The sequence below is a fragment of the Cololabis saira genome, chromosome 6, assembly GCF_033807715.1.
Source record: "Cololabis saira isolate AMF1-May2022 chromosome 6, fColSai1.1, whole genome shotgun sequence".
Lineage (NCBI taxonomy): Eukaryota > Metazoa > Chordata > Actinopteri > Beloniformes > Belonidae > Cololabis > Cololabis saira.
This window is the reverse complement of record NC_084592.1, coordinates 44,503,269-44,518,575: the sequence shown is the minus strand read 5'-3', so window position 1 is coordinate 44,518,575 and position 15,307 is coordinate 44,503,269. Positions and strand designations below refer to the sequence as shown.

Here is a 15,307-nt window from a genome sequence, read left to right as displayed (position 1 = left end):
ACTGTAGCCTATATACACCATATTCACGTGATTGGCAGTGGAAAATACTGGTATTAGTGACACATTTCTGTTTAAAAAGCTGTTTTAGACCGTACTTGGCACCAATCGCAGTATAAAAGCAATAAATGCCAGACTGTACAGTTCAACAGCCACACTTTGACAGTTAAGTTTGACATTTCCCACTTCCACATACTACCAAACACGGTCTAAAACAGCTTTTTAAACAGAAATGTGTCACTAATATCAGTTTTTTTTCCACTGCCAATCACGTGAATATAGTGTATATACAGTGTTGAATCATACTTCTACTGATAACTTCTGCAACCTACGATTCCTGAAGGCAACAGGACTGAGGAAGGTCCCCCGCCTTCTCTGTTCTGCTGTCACTCATGATGCCACGCCCCTCACAGTTGATGCCACGCCCCCCACGCCAGATCCGGGCCAAAAGTCTGAACCTGAAAAAAAAATTTGAACCTGAAAAAAAAAGAAGTGAAACTGAAAAAAAAAGACGTGAAACTGAAAAAAAAAGATTTGAACCTGAAAAAAAGATTTGAAACTGAAATAAAAAGATTTGAAACTGAAAAAAAGATCTGATACTGAAAAAAATAAAATTGAAACTGTAAAAAAGAATTTTCAGGTTCAAATTTTATTTTCAAATTAGCAAAACTTTTGGCCTTGATTTGGCTCCATACTTGTCCCCCCTGTCCCCCCCGGGATTTTCGCCCCTGCAGGTGACGCATTTCGGAAGGTTGGCGTGATAAACGCGAACTTTTCAGTCCAGTCATCGTCCAGTCAGCTCCCCGGACGCCGTGAAAATGGCAGCCCACTGCTATTAGTTCAACTAGAAAATGGGTTAAATGCAGAGAAAGAATTTCCCCATTGTGGGATTAATAATGGAAAATTATTATAATCTGTTTAAGGTTAATCAGCACCTCAGTGACTTGTAGGTTTGGTTTGGGTCAAATCCTTTCAAATCACTACACAAGTCAAAAAACTGTGTGCTCACCGGCAACCAGCACCCCTGACCTGCCGGTGATCAGCCTCACTTTTATAAAACATATTCCCTGGCTCCATACACCACCTACCGCGCAAAAATGGCACTACAATTCACATACACCTGTCATTCAATGGGAAGCACAGCAATACAAATTGGCTCTAACAGTTAGTTTCAATAATGAAGGGACGCACCTGCAGGAGGTCCTCTTGCTCCTTCTGCCACTTCTCCTGGCGTCGGCGCTCGGCCTCGGGGTCCCAGGACCAGCGGCTGGAGGGAGGAGTGATGGAGGGAACCGGGATCTGAGGACGGAGACAGTTACATCCACGTTACACCTGACAAACATCCAGAGTTGGTAGTAACGAGTTACATTTACTCTGTTACATTTACTTGAGTAAGTTTTGGGAAATTTTGTACTTTTAGGAGTAGTTTTGAATCACTATACTTTTTACTTTTACTTGAGTAGATTTGTGAAGAAGAAACTGTTCCTCTTACTCCGCTACATTAGGCTACGTTGAGCTGTTACTTTTCTTTTATCCCTTTTATCCACGTACGCGTCAATCTCATGACATCACTGGGTGATTCTTTGGGAAAAATGTTTGTTTTTGCATGTTTTGTCACATTTACACAGACTCAAACACACACAGAGTTTCTATGAGTTCATGTTTGTTCTAGTTCTGCCTGGTTAAAAAAGAAAAGTACAAAGGCTGGAAATTTTGTTCTACTTGTGCTTAATTAATTTTTTTATTCTGCTATTTTATTTATTTTATTATTTATTAAAGTACTTGAATTTACTTTAAGATTATTTTAATTTAAGCTATTTTTTATTTTTTATTAATTTTAATTTATTTTATTATTTTTTTTATTTAATTTCCCTGAAGATGATTATTTTGCACTTTTGTCTGTTTGAATGGTTGTGTTAAAAAAATAAATCAGACGTTACTCAACAGTTACTCTGTACTTGAGTAGTTTTTTCACCAAGTACTTTTTTACTTTTACTCAAGTAATTATTTGGATGACTAGTTTTTACTTCTACTTGAGTCATATTATTCTGAAGTAACAGTACTTTTACTTGAGTACAATTTTTGGCTACTCTACCCAGCTCTGCAAATATCTGCTGTTTCACTTCACCAGGCTACGTTACAGTCAGCATCCACCCAGACAAGGATGTATTGCAGCGTTGCACCACAAGAAAACGATGTGTGGAAGATCAGAGTAAACAAGACACATCTTTAATGCCCCGAGGTCCTGAAATACAGGAATTAATCTTCATCAACTTTTTATAAAGTTCATAAAAGGCTACAGGGAACAACTTTGGTTCATTGCTTCAGTAATGAGACTCATGTTTGTTTATAAGTTTTCCCCCTCCCAGCGTTGTCTGCTCGTAATCGTGGCCCTAACCCCTTCAACTTAACCGTTTTAATTAAAGCTCTTTATCATCACAGATGAGCAACTAGGAAATGTTTATACGCTTGAGCAGCAACGTGGTTGTTTATGTTAAAGAATAAAATACAGGAAATTACATTAAATGGTACAAAAATAACTAGTAAACTACCCTGGGATTATGTTGTAATAATAATAATAATAATAATAATAATAATAATAATAATAATAATAATAATAATGTTTTTTTATAAGGTTTGTTACCAAAAACTGCTGCTGTCCTGAAAAAGCGGTGGGAAATGCTTTTTTAAGCCTTGAAGATGAATGTAAATATTTGTTTATTACTTAGCTCTTATAAAACCTTTTTTTGTCTTTTAAACAAAAATATTAGAGGACAAAAACATGACTAAAACTAGGGATGGGCGGTATGGACTAAAAAATGTATCACGATCATTTCTGGCATTTATCCCGATAACGATAAAAATGACGATAAAAAAATACCAATTCAACTCCACTTTTTTAACTATAAATCTATCTCACTCTCAGATCCTCCATGTTTGTTACACAAAAACCTCATCAACGGGAATGTATCCTTTTTTCTTTCTTTCTTTCTTTCTTTCTTTCTTTCTTTCTTTCTTTCTTTCTTTCTTTCTTTCTTTCTTTCTTTCTTTCTTTCTTTCTTTCTTTCTTTCTTTCTTTCTTTCTTTCTTTCTTTCTTTCTTTCTTTCTTTCTTTCTTTCAGGCTCATTTCCTTCCTTCCTTCCTTCTTTTTTCCCTTCCTTCCTTCTTTCCTCCTGCTCTCTCCTTCCTTCTTCCCTTCCTCTTTTCTCCCTTCCTTCCTTCCTTCCTTCCTTCCTTCCTTCCTTCCTTCCTTCCTTCCTTCCTTCCTTCCTTCCTTCCTTCCTTCCTTCCTTCCTTCCTTCCTTCCTTCCTTCCTTCCTTCCTTCCTTCCTTCCTTCCTTCCTTCCTTCCTTCCTTCCTTCCTTCCTTCCAAAAATCATCTTTACACAAAAACGTCATCAACGGGAATTTATCGTTTTTTACCTCGAGATGAGAAATTCTTATCGTATGGAATTTTTTTGACGGTAAATCGTGAACGGTAAAATATCGCCCATTCCTAACTAAAACTAGTTCTGAATATCAGAATCGTAAGAAAGACGTCACCTGTTTTATCAAAGCTCAACTTATAAATATGGACCTGAACCTTATTTAAAACAGAACTAACTAAACTTCTAGGATTCATTTGTTCCCATTTTCTTTGACTGTTTAAAACCTTTGCTGGAATAAACTCATGTTTATATTAATAAGTGTCGTTTTCTCTACTTTCACAGCTTGTATTTGAATAAAAAGGAGAAAACCGTGGTGCATCTTTTTGGACCAGGTTAGGAAGCAGAGCGAACTAGGTCCAAACTGAAAAGGCTGAACAGTCACTTCGTTTTAACAGAATATCACAGCAAAACTACAGAGAATAAAAGCAAAACTACAGAGAATAAAAAGCAAAACTACAGAGATTAAAAAGCCTCTCTGGACTCGTTTAACTCACATCAGGCATCGCAGGGTCTGATCCTCCTGGAAGAGAGAGAAGAAGCAGTTAACACACACACACACACACACACACACACACACACACACACACACACACACACACACACACACACACACACACACACACACACACACACACACACACACACACACACGTTCTCTCTTTACCTTGTTCAAAGAACTCAGACCTCCGTTTTAAGTTCTTCAGAGAAACCGGTTCTGATTCTAAGTGAGAAACGAGAAAACAGTTTAAAATCTTACCCAGGATGCATCACTCTAAAGCTAGAAGGGCAAAGATATTTGACAATATGGATGAAAATGCTAGTAGATGCCATAGATCCCCTGGAACCTTAACACACAAGCAAAATTTCACCTTTTTTCACAACATTTCGACTGTTTTTCCTCAAAATTGTACTTCAACATTAATCGCAACATTTCGACTTTTTTCTCGACATTTTGACTTTTTTCCCGAAGTGCATAATGAAAAACAAAACTTCCTCCTCTAAAATATTATTTTTATTTTTCTCCTGCCTGGCCCTGATACTCTTCTGTAGTTTTCTTACTATTTAATGGTAGTATTTTTATTTGTCATTATAACTATTATTTTTGTCTCCCCTTTTTTTAAATAAAATAAAATAAAATAAAATCTGTGTCTTAAGCCAAGAATGTAACTCTGTATTGTGTTTAATAAAAAGAGATTCAAAAAAATAAATAAATAAAAAATAGTTTGTGTTCTTTACCTCTGTTCCTCAGGGTGACGGGTTCCAGGAGATTCCCGTTGGCGCCGTTGGACACGACCTGCAGGGAGACGGGATCGTTAACGGGTCAGAACCAGAACTGCTCGGACCAGGGACTCGTTAGCGCGGGTCATTACCGCCAGTACTCGGGTTGTAAAATAAAATCCGGGGGGATGGTGGATTTGATCATATGGGGACAGATAATTTGTGCTGATTACAAATAATATAATATATTACAAATAATAGCAGTGACCAAAACACCTGCAGAAATACTGCAGGAATGACATAGCAGCAGTTAAATGCAGCCTTCTGTAAGCTTTAAATATCCACTGGGCTTACATCAAATACATCAAAACACAACAATAAAAAACAGTTTTCTGAACTTATCAATATGACTCTGTCCTTCACAAGATAAGTAACATGGATCACTGCAAAAACTCACAATCTTAACAGGAATATTTGTCTTATTTCTAGTTAAAATGTCTCATTTTAGTAAAAAAAATCTTATTACACTTAAAACAAGACTCATCACTGGAAAAAACAACAATTTTCACCTGTTTCAAGTAGATTTTCACTTGAAATAAGTAGAAAAAAGTTTTATTTCAAGTGAAAATTTACTTGAAACAGGTGAAAATTGTCAAATAAGTTATTTTTCTGGTGATGACTCTAAATGTTGAAATAGCAGTAAAACCACATTCATTGATGAAATGACATAAGGGATGGAAAGGGGGAATGGCAGTTTTACAGGGGGGGATGATTTGGACCGTTTTTATTTCAGGGGGGATGCCATCCCCCCCTCATCCCCCCTCAACTCCAGTACTGGTTACGGCGGGTCACTCACCACGACGGGCCGCGGGGTGGGGTCTCTGGCCGGTACCGGTCCGTCCCGGGAGGTGAAGTCCAGGCTGGTCCGGCCCGGGTTCGGGTCAGCAGAACCTGGAGGGACCGGAGGATCCGGACGGGTCAGATTGATCGTCTTATGGGTTTGGAACGGCAGGGAAGGAGGATCTCTGTCCCAGTCTGGAGGACACCACACGTTTGTGTGTGAGAGTGTGTGAGAGTGTGTGTGTGTGTGTGTGTGTGTGTGTGTGTGTGTGTGTGTGTGTGTGTGTGTGTGTGTGTGTGTGTGTGTGTGTGTGTGTGTGAGTGAGCCCCAACCTCTGAAGCAGACACACACACACCACGCTGAAGCGGGGCGGGGGAGTGTTAGCAGCAGGACAGAGAAACCACCTTCCCGGCCAAGCAGCCTGTTCATCCGAACCTTTTAACACCACTAACTACTACTACTGTATTTTCTGGACTATAAGCCGCTACTTTTTCCATAGGTTTTCAACCGTGCAGCTTATACAAAGGTGCAGCTATTCTGTGGATTTTTCTTCCACCGCTCGGGGCGTTCTAACTGGAATTAGAATCAAAACTAAGACAAAATAAATGCAAAGAAGAATACGCTACTTCTTCTTTAGCAGATAGAAGTAGAAGCAGATTTCAAACAGATAAATAGATAAGTAAATACTGGTTATTTTCTCTTGGTTCTGTCCCGTTTTAATTAGCAAAGTTGCTGCCGTGTTAAAAGACACTGTTAGGAAAGATCTATTTAGGTACAAACATGTACATCATTTACAGTTCAAAATCCTTCTGTACATGTAGTAAATATCTAATCTAACAACATAAATATCTGCGGCTTGTTTATCTTTTTTTTTTTTAAATAGAACGGATGCAGCTTATATGCAGGTGCAGCTTATAGTCCAGAAAATACGGTAACTACTACTAACTACTACTAACTACCACTAACTACTAACCATCACCGGGTTAGTAATAATGATAATAATAAATTTTAATTGTTAGGCGCCTTTATTGGCACTCAAGGTCGCCGTAAAAACAATCAAAATATAAAACACAATTTAAACAACAGAAAACAGCAGAGTTTGCAGCAGAACATAAAAGACAGACATTATAATTCACATGCCGGTCTGAACAAGGTTAGCCCTGGTTAACCACTCCGGGGGGGCTACATCTTTATATGAATCGGAGGTCGTGTTGTTTTTGTCAGCTTGTTTAAATTTTAGTTTTAGTCTAGATGAGAACCGTTTAGAAACGTGCAGGAATGCGACCCGTGAACGTGTCATTAACTCCCCCCCCCCCCACGAGGCGACACCCCGGCGTGGAGATGTGGAGGTGACTCACGGTTCTGGCCGTGGCGACGGACGTCCATCACCAGACTGCCGTCCTGCAGCGCCGCCTCCAGGCCGGACTTCCAGGCCGTGTAGCTCATGCCCGCCACCTGCTGGCCGTTCACCGTCAGCACCTCGTCCCCCGGCTGCAGCCGGCACATCTCCGCGGAGCTACCTGGAAAGGTGGAGGGTCGTTAGGGGGGTCGACTCCGCCCACATCAGGGGGAGGGGTTAACTCCTTCGAGTTTTAGTTTTAGTCTAGTCTTTGGGTCAAGCTATAATTTTAGTTTTTATTAGTTTTAGTCACCTTCATTCTCCTTTTAGTCATGTCAAGTTTCAGTCGACTAAAAGTCTGAGCATTTTAGTCAGAATTGTCCAGGACCATTTTAAGGCGCACCTAAAAGCCTTTAATTTTCTCAAAAATCAGCAGTGCGCCTTATATATGATCATTACGGTAATTTGTGTAACTGTAGTCAGGGGGATTGTGGGTAATGTAGTCAGGGGGATTGTGGGTAATGTAGTCAGGGGGATTGTGGGTAATGTAGTTTGTGTCGCCGAAGTAATAGCTCTAAAAACGTCAGGAATCGCAAGGAAGGAGGGATGGTTAACTCCGCCCCCATCACTTTGGTGATGTGTTCACTGTCGTGATGTTCGTGGTTCACCGGAGCGTTTTTGTTAAAAATAAATAAACCTGCAAATCTCTTAACTGCAATTCAAATAAAAAATAGGAAGTATTTTAAATTAAAGGGGACCTATTATGGCATCTAATACCTATTTTAAACAGGCCTTGAATGTCTTAAAAACAAGCTTTTGATTGTTTTTGCTAAATAAATTAGAAATTCAGCCTCTAAACCATGTCTTATCACCCAGTTCTCTAACCTCATTATCTATGCAGGATTCTGAGTGGGCGGGGCTATGATAATGAGGCTCTGTGCTGATTGGCTGCCTGAATGACGCGATACACCGCTACGAAAAAATTGCGGAAGCTCCGGCCGGCGGAGTTAGTTGTGGGCGTGGTTTCACACATCGGAGGCCAACCTATGTAAATCACGCCCGTCGTTATGTAACGACAGCAGCAGAATCTGGTTGCTTTCCTACTTCTCTGAGTTGGCAGGCTGAGGGGAGACCACTTTATATATGTTAAAACAAGAGAAAACCTGTTTTTCATAATAGGTCCCCTTTAAGAAATTCACTGAACACTAGAAATGTTCAGCAATGTCTTTTTCTATTTCGTGTTATAAGATAAACTGGCTTATTTGTTGCTCCGGCTGTCAATCAACCATAATAACGTGACTCCTGCTGGTTCTGCAGAACCTCAACGGGTCAGAACACGACCGTTGTCCAGCACTCAAACAGAAATAAGCCAAGAACTGACAATAATTAATGTAAATGACCAAAGCTCGGTTTAAATAACCTCCAGTCTGAAGCTGAGTGTATTACTATGGGATGTCAGAGGACCGGCGGCTCCGGCCCAGCAGATCTGACCCAGATAGAAGCTGGCCTACATACGGGCTGCAGAACCTGCTGATACCAGTCTGGCCCGCATGGAGATGGAGCCTGGGCAACGCTGCACTAATGTAAGGGAGGCGGAGCCTAGTCTCCCACGGCAACGCTGCACTGATGTAAGGGAGGCGGAGCCTGGTCTCCCACGGTAACGCTGCACCGTGAACACTAACGTAACGGAGGCGGAGCCTGGTCGCCCACGGTAACGCTGCACCGTGAACACTAACGTAACGGAGGCGGAGCCTGGTCGCCCACGGCAACGCTGCACTAATGTTACGGAGGCGGAGCCTGGTCTCCCACGGCAACGCTGCACCACGACCACTAATGTTACGGAGACAGAGCCTGGTCTCCCACGGCAACGCTGCACTAACGTAAAGGAGGCGGGGTCTTTTAAGGAGGCGGGGCCTGTTAAGGAGGCGGGGTCTGTTAAGGAGGCGGGGTCTGTCGGTACCTGGCTGCACAGACGTGACCCGGGCCCCGGTCGAGTCCCAGGCCGCCTGGAACCCGAAGTCCCTGCTGCTGTTGGGCTTCTGGTTCAGGTTGATCCGCATCTCACAGGAGTTCTCCTAGAGAAGAGGGAAGAGAGAAGAGAGTCGTGGCTACCGGTGGTTACCGGGGACTGATCATCCACGGCTCGCTGCTACACCTCCACCTCACACCATCATCATAAAACAACAACAACTAGAAAATTTCCTCGCAGAAATTTCGAGAGTGCCACGGCGGGCTGCTGTCCATTTGTGTACATTGCTTGATTTTGCAAGCAATAAAGGTGAAGGACTCACATATCGGCCAATCAGAAGAAGGGGCGGGGCTAATTTGCACCAATGAAGGTCAAGGACTCAATACCTAGTCCTATGACACCACCCATGACTCTCTATGTCAAAGCATTCAAAAGTTATTGGACTATAACATATCAACCAGTCAGAAGAAGGGGCGGGGCTAATTTGTATATATAATATACAAATTTATATATACAATAAGAATAATAATATATATATATATATATATATATATATAAATATATATGTATATATATATATATATATATATATATATATATATATATATATATATATATATATGTATATATGTATATATATATATATATATGTATATATATATATATATATATATATATATATATATATATATATATATATATATATATATATATATATATATGAAAATACCAGATTTTGCCATGTGACAAGTTCTCAAATAACGATAACGTTAACGATTTGTGAGAAAACCGTAGCTCCTAGCAGAAAAACAAAGACATCGTGAGAGACACAGAACCCGGCAGATTCTGACAATCTTCATTTTATTCAGATATTCCTTAAAATGTGTTAGTAACGGCAGTCCGAAAACAAAGTGAGATTTTTTTGAAGAAAACTTTTGATTTTGATTGGAATTCGCGCCGCTTTACCCCCCCCCCCGTTTACATTTTGTGCATACCCCGCCTGTCAAAGTCACATTTTATGAATCCCAACACGTATGTCTACATTCTGACCAAAAATTATTTGTCCAGCTTTCACGGTTTGGCCGTGACCTCGAGTTACAAATAAAAATTAAGGTCATTTTTTTACTGTCTCTCCCACTCTAGTGAATGACAGCTCCACTCTAGATTTGACAAAAAAGTGATTTCCAGTCCTCGCTTGAGTTCTCATATCTTGAAAAGTGTACATTTTAGGAAAAAACTGTTTCAGGTTTGGAGAGAGAAGAGAAGTTTTCCTCTGTTTTGAAGTTTGAATGACATTTCTACGTGCAAGTATGAGAAAGTTAAGTATCTCAGAAAAAAGGTGAATTTTGTCTTTTTTTTTCTCTACATTTTCCCATCCGCTTTGAATGGGTTTTTTTGGACGTTTTTTTGGGAATAGCTTTGGGAAAAATGAGAATTTCAACACCAAAAGTCATAGCACACGATTCCCGGTCGAGACACACGTTTTGATATATGATTCGCCTGAGTCCTCCGAAATCTGTAGGAGGAGTAGCGAACCGAAATCTGTCCGGAAAATGAATAATAAGATGAAATCCACACAATAACAGAGGCACTCCTCCTCCATTGCTATGGCATAGCTATGGAGGAGGCGGGCCTCTTGGCACAGCCGTGGCAACAAAGAGTATACAGTAAATGAAACCAGCAGGAACATCTACCTGGCTGGCGTCTCCGGCTGCAGCTTCACTCCTGACGCTCCTGGCTGGCTCCTCCTCCTCCTCTTCCTCCTCCTCCTCTTCCTCGCTGCTGTGGGCAGAGCTGGACTGGGCCTCATCCTCCGAGGTCATGAACTGGTGGTACCGGCTGGGCACCGACGTCTTCTTGGAAACCTCTGCGTTGCCGTTGACGCGCTTGTGGGTGTCGTCCATCTGTCGCGGGAACCAATGAGAACATCAGGAATCAGACCTTTCATTATCCCTATGATGTTAGTTCCCTATGAAGCACCCAGACTTTTTTATTATTATTCCATTCTATTCTATTATTCTTATTCCATTATTCTTATTCTATTGTATTCTATTATTCTTATTCTATTCTAATCTATTCTATTATTCTGTTATTCTTATTTTATTATTCTTATTCCATTATTCTATTCTATTCTATTATTCTTATTCTAATCTATTCTATTATTCTTATTCTATTATTCGATTCTATTATTCTACTCTATTATTCTTATTCTATTCTATTATTCTGTTATTCTTATTCTATTATTTTTATTCTATTCTATTATTCTTATTCTATTATTCTATTCTGTTATTCTTATTGTATTATTAGGGCCCGCAGCACTGACAGTGCGAAGGCCCCATTGTATCTGTAGGATTTTTTTTATTTTTTTTCCTTCTTCCGACGAAATGAGGGCCTTTTGGTAACCCTTTCTTTTACAGTACAGTGATAACCAGGTAATACCATTGTAATTACACTGTAATTACCTAGTAGTACCTTGTATTTACAAGGTAATTACATGGTAACTACCGGGTAATTTACCCAGTAAGTACTAGGTAATTATTACGTATTTTCTTGTACCATGTAATTATGTGTATTTACCATGTAATAACATGGTAAATACCTGGTTGTTTAAACTAAACATTACTAGGTAATTACAAAGACATTAGAACTATGAGGGAAATTACAGATATTTACTAGGTTAATATTGGTAACTACCAGTCAATTTACCATGTCATTACTCTGAAATTACATGAATTATTTCTAAGTAAGTACCAGGTAATTACTAAGTATTTTTCTGCAAACTTCCAGGAAATTATAACCTATATTTGAGGTAGTTAGCAGCTAATTACACTTCAATGACCATGTAGTTACCTTGTATTTACTATACATTTCATGGATAACTACCGGGTATTTACCCATTCATTATTGATTTATGTATTATCAATGGATTGGTGCATGTACCCCCGAGGGGTTTAAATAACTCTATTGACCTTGTAATTAACCTGATAGTTACCATGTTTTACCTGGAAATTGGCAGGTACTTACCTTGTAGTTACTTGCCCAGTAATTCTATTTCCTAAGTATTTACCCAATAAGTACAGAAATGTTTACCTGGCTTTTACTCAGTAATTAAAGTGAAACTGGACTGTAAAAGAAAGCGTGTGTTGTTTCCATATTACCTGGTACTTCCTCATTAAGTACAGAAATAATTACCTGATATTTACTCATTAATTAAAGTGAAACTGGACTGTAAAAGAAAGCGTGTGTTGTTTCCATAATATTACCTGGTAATTGTAGATTATAATTATAAAGATTTGAACAATTGGCAACCGGCCTTTTTCTCCCCTAAACGTGCCCCAAAAGTCACCAGATTTTGCACCAAGCCAGGCCTGGCGAAAAATTACGTATTCTAATAGCGTCAAAAAGCCTAACGGCTCAACAGCGCCCCCTAGAAAACTTTGTGCCTCAAGCCCCACAATACGGTTTGACGTACATGCAAAATCGGTACACACCTGTATCATGTCGCAACTTAAAGAAAAGTCTCTTGGCGCCATGGCCGAAACCGAACAGGAAGTCGGCCATTTTGAATTACTCGTGTAATTTTGGCGCAATTTATGCCATTTTCACGTGTCGTACTTTAACAAACTCCTCCTAGCAAGATCCTCCGTTCGACATAAAACTCGCTCGGGAGACACAAAATACATTAACCATGAAAAGTTATCAAAATCGTGAGTTGTCGTGAAATGGGGTGGCCGTGGCGCCGCGCCAAACTTCAACGTTAAACAGGAAGTGATACTAGTAGCTGATTGATATTCGATTTCAATCGATATTTGATAGTTCCTATTTTCTGCCATAACTTTTGAATGGTTTGACATAAAGAGTCGTGGGTGGTGTCATCGGACTCACTTTTGAGTCCTTGAACATAATTGGTGCAAATTAGCCCCGCCCCTTCTTCTGAGTGGTCGATATCTGATAGTTCCTACTTTCTGCCATATTTTTTGAATGGTTTGACATAAAGATTCATGGGTGGTGTCATCGGACTTAGTTTTGAGTCCTTGACCATAATTGGTGAAAATTGCACGCGCGAGGGCCCGTTCATCGCTGCTTGCAGCTTTAATTCTATTCTATTCTATTCTATATTCTGTTATTCTATTATACTATTCTCTTCTCTTCTATTATTCTCTTCTCTTCTCTTCTCTTCTCTTCTCTTCTCTTCTCTTCTCTTCTCTTCTCTTCTATTATTCTCTTCTCTTCTCTTCTAACTGTAACTCTACCCCGGTCTCCTCACCGTGAAGGGTCTGGGAGCAGAGATGCGGGTGGACTGGGTGGACTGGGTCCCGAAGGGCCTCGGCGCCACCACGGAGGCGATCCTGGCGGAGTCGGAGCGCTGGTAGCTCCGGGGGAGGGAGGCGGAGACCTGGGACACCTGAGCCCCCCCGGGGGGCCCGGGGGGCCGGGGCTCCATCCGGCTGGGCTGTTTGAGCTGTTCCAGCACGGGGCGCCGCGGCTCCGGCTCTGGCGCCGCGGGTCGGGGGCGGGAGGAGGAGATGGAGGTCTCGGGGGCCCTGCTGGTGGTGCTGGTGATACCGGCGTCCTCCAGGACTCTGCTCCTCCGTAACGGAGCCGCCGCTGGGGACCGGGGGGGGCTGCTGTCAGTGGCGACGTCTGCAGGACGCTCTACGGTCTCAGCGTAGCGGGATCTGGGACGGGAGCCGGCACCGATACCCGACCGGGGGGTCGGCTGAGGCGGCTGAGGCTGGGATGCCTCGGGGGGGTCGTGGTACGGAGTGTCGATGGTGTTACTCCGGGGCGGCAGCGTCCGGGTCCGGACGGCGACGGGCGGCACGAACACGTCCTCGTTGTCGTCCAGGAAGGACAGAGATCCGAGCCGGCGGCCGATGCTGTTCTTCCTGCTGCTCGGTCTGTGGAGGGGGGGGAGTAGAGCAGAGATGAGAGGATGAGCGGAGGAGGGATGTGAGGAGGGAGGGATGGAGGGAGGGAGGGATGGAGGGATGTGGGTGGCTACGTTACACTTTCACACCGACACAAACAAAGCAGAAACAAGCAGCTCAAACACAATAACTGGTCTCCTCTTACCTGCAGGGATCCTCCTCTGAGAGCAGGGAGGGACAAGAGGAAACACTCAGACTCAGCAGGTGAAGCTCTACCTGTCCATGTCCTCACCTGTCCTCTCTACCTGTCCATGTCCTCGCTAGGGCTGTGCGATTAATCTATTTTAAATCTAAATTGGATTTATTAATCAATACAATGTTAAAAAAAGGAAAATCGGAAAATCGATTTTCCTTTTTTGCAGCTGGCTGCATTACAGACAGAGCTCGTCCAGTCATCTTTGTTTGGTCAAGAAAATTGTAAATGTTGTCACTTTACTAAACTCAAGGAGGATTTACAGTATCTTTCAATTGCACTTCATTCCCTATAGGGAAATTTGTTTGCTATTTAAAAAAAAAAATAAAGATGAAATATTTGAAACAATTTATTTTGTAGTTTTACCAAAAAAATCGAAATCGAAATCGGGTTTTCAGAGAAAAAAATCGGGATTTTATTTTTGTCCAAAATCGCCCAGGCCTAGTCCTCACCTGTCCTCTCTACCTGTCCTCTCTACCTGTCCTCTCTACCTGTCCTCTCCACGGCCGCCGATAGGGGGGGACAAACGGGTCTGTTGTCCCGGGCCCAGGGTAGGCGGCTCATTAAATTATGGAATCATTTTTCAAAATGTTTAAAAATATGCCTATTTGTAGAAAAAATATGTAGTATTTGAGTTACATAAAAGCTTGTTATTTGTTTTCTTCCTAATTGTCCTTGTGGTCAAGAACCCCCAACACAAAAATGGTTTGGCCGCTGATCAAAATGTTATCATTTAATTCAACCATTAGAATGGTCAAAATGTCCGGTCAGCACAAGTCCGGTGCTCAGAAAAGAAGAGAAAAGAGAAAAAGAGAAGAAGAAAATAGAGGCCTCAGAGATTCTCTACACAAATATTTTAAAAAGGGGGTGACGGTGAAGCTGGAATTAATAAAGTCAGCGTAGAGCAAGATAAGAAACAGCACAGCCAACGTTTACCAACCTTGTAACTGAACCTAACTGGCTAGCTCTAATGTTAACGTCCATTAGCTTGTATAAAAACCTGAAGAGCAGAGTGAGAGGAGAGGAAGAGGGAGAGGAGAGATCCGGGCGCAGGGGGGCCCATCTTAGATTATTTTGTCCGGGGCCCAAGCAAGACTGTCAGCTGGCCTGGTCCTCTCTACCTGTCCATGTCCTCACCTGTCCTCTCTACCTGTCCGTGTCCTCACCTGTCCTCTCTACCTGTCCTCTCTACCTGTCCGTGTCCTCACCTGTCCTCGTCTCCGTCCCGGCTGCTCCAGGACGCTCTGTCCCCGCCGTACGTGGCCAGCTCGATCTTCTCCCTCTCCTCCTTCTTCTTCACGATGTCGACATTGACGCTGCGGCGCCGGTTCTTCCACTTGCTCAGGTCCTGCAGCAGAAAGGAGGTTAAGTTGTGGATCTGGACGAGTGT

At 41.8% G+C, this 15,307-nt stretch overlaps 1 protein-coding gene across 8 annotated transcripts in view; it reads right to left on the bottom strand.

Moving 5' to 3' along the window:
* Positions 1-15,307, bottom strand: part of lmo7a (LIM domain 7a) — a 133,036-nt gene that overhangs the window by 16,197 nt on the left and 101,532 nt on the right. For 7 of the 8 annotated variants that reach the window (XM_061724202.1, XM_061724196.1, XM_061724198.1 and 4 more), the window contains 10 exons: positions 15,126-15,265; positions 13,061-13,694; positions 10,488-10,697; positions 8,785-8,899; positions 6,844-7,005; positions 5,501-5,679; positions 4,663-4,720; positions 4,091-4,147; positions 3,921-3,946; positions 1,189-1,296 (listed from right to left, as the gene is read on the bottom strand). In XM_061724202.1, the coding sequence (XP_061580186.1) occupies positions 1,189-1,296; positions 3,921-3,946; positions 4,091-4,147; positions 4,663-4,720; positions 5,501-5,679; positions 6,844-7,005; positions 8,785-8,899; positions 10,488-10,697; positions 13,061-13,694; positions 15,126-15,265 (1,689 nt within the window). The remainder of the gene's footprint in view (positions 1-1,188; positions 1,297-3,920; positions 3,947-4,090; positions 4,148-4,662; positions 4,721-5,500; positions 5,680-6,843; positions 7,006-8,784; positions 8,900-10,487; positions 10,698-13,060; positions 13,695-15,125; positions 15,266-15,307) is intronic. The other variant, XM_061724199.1, reaches the window with a different exon arrangement.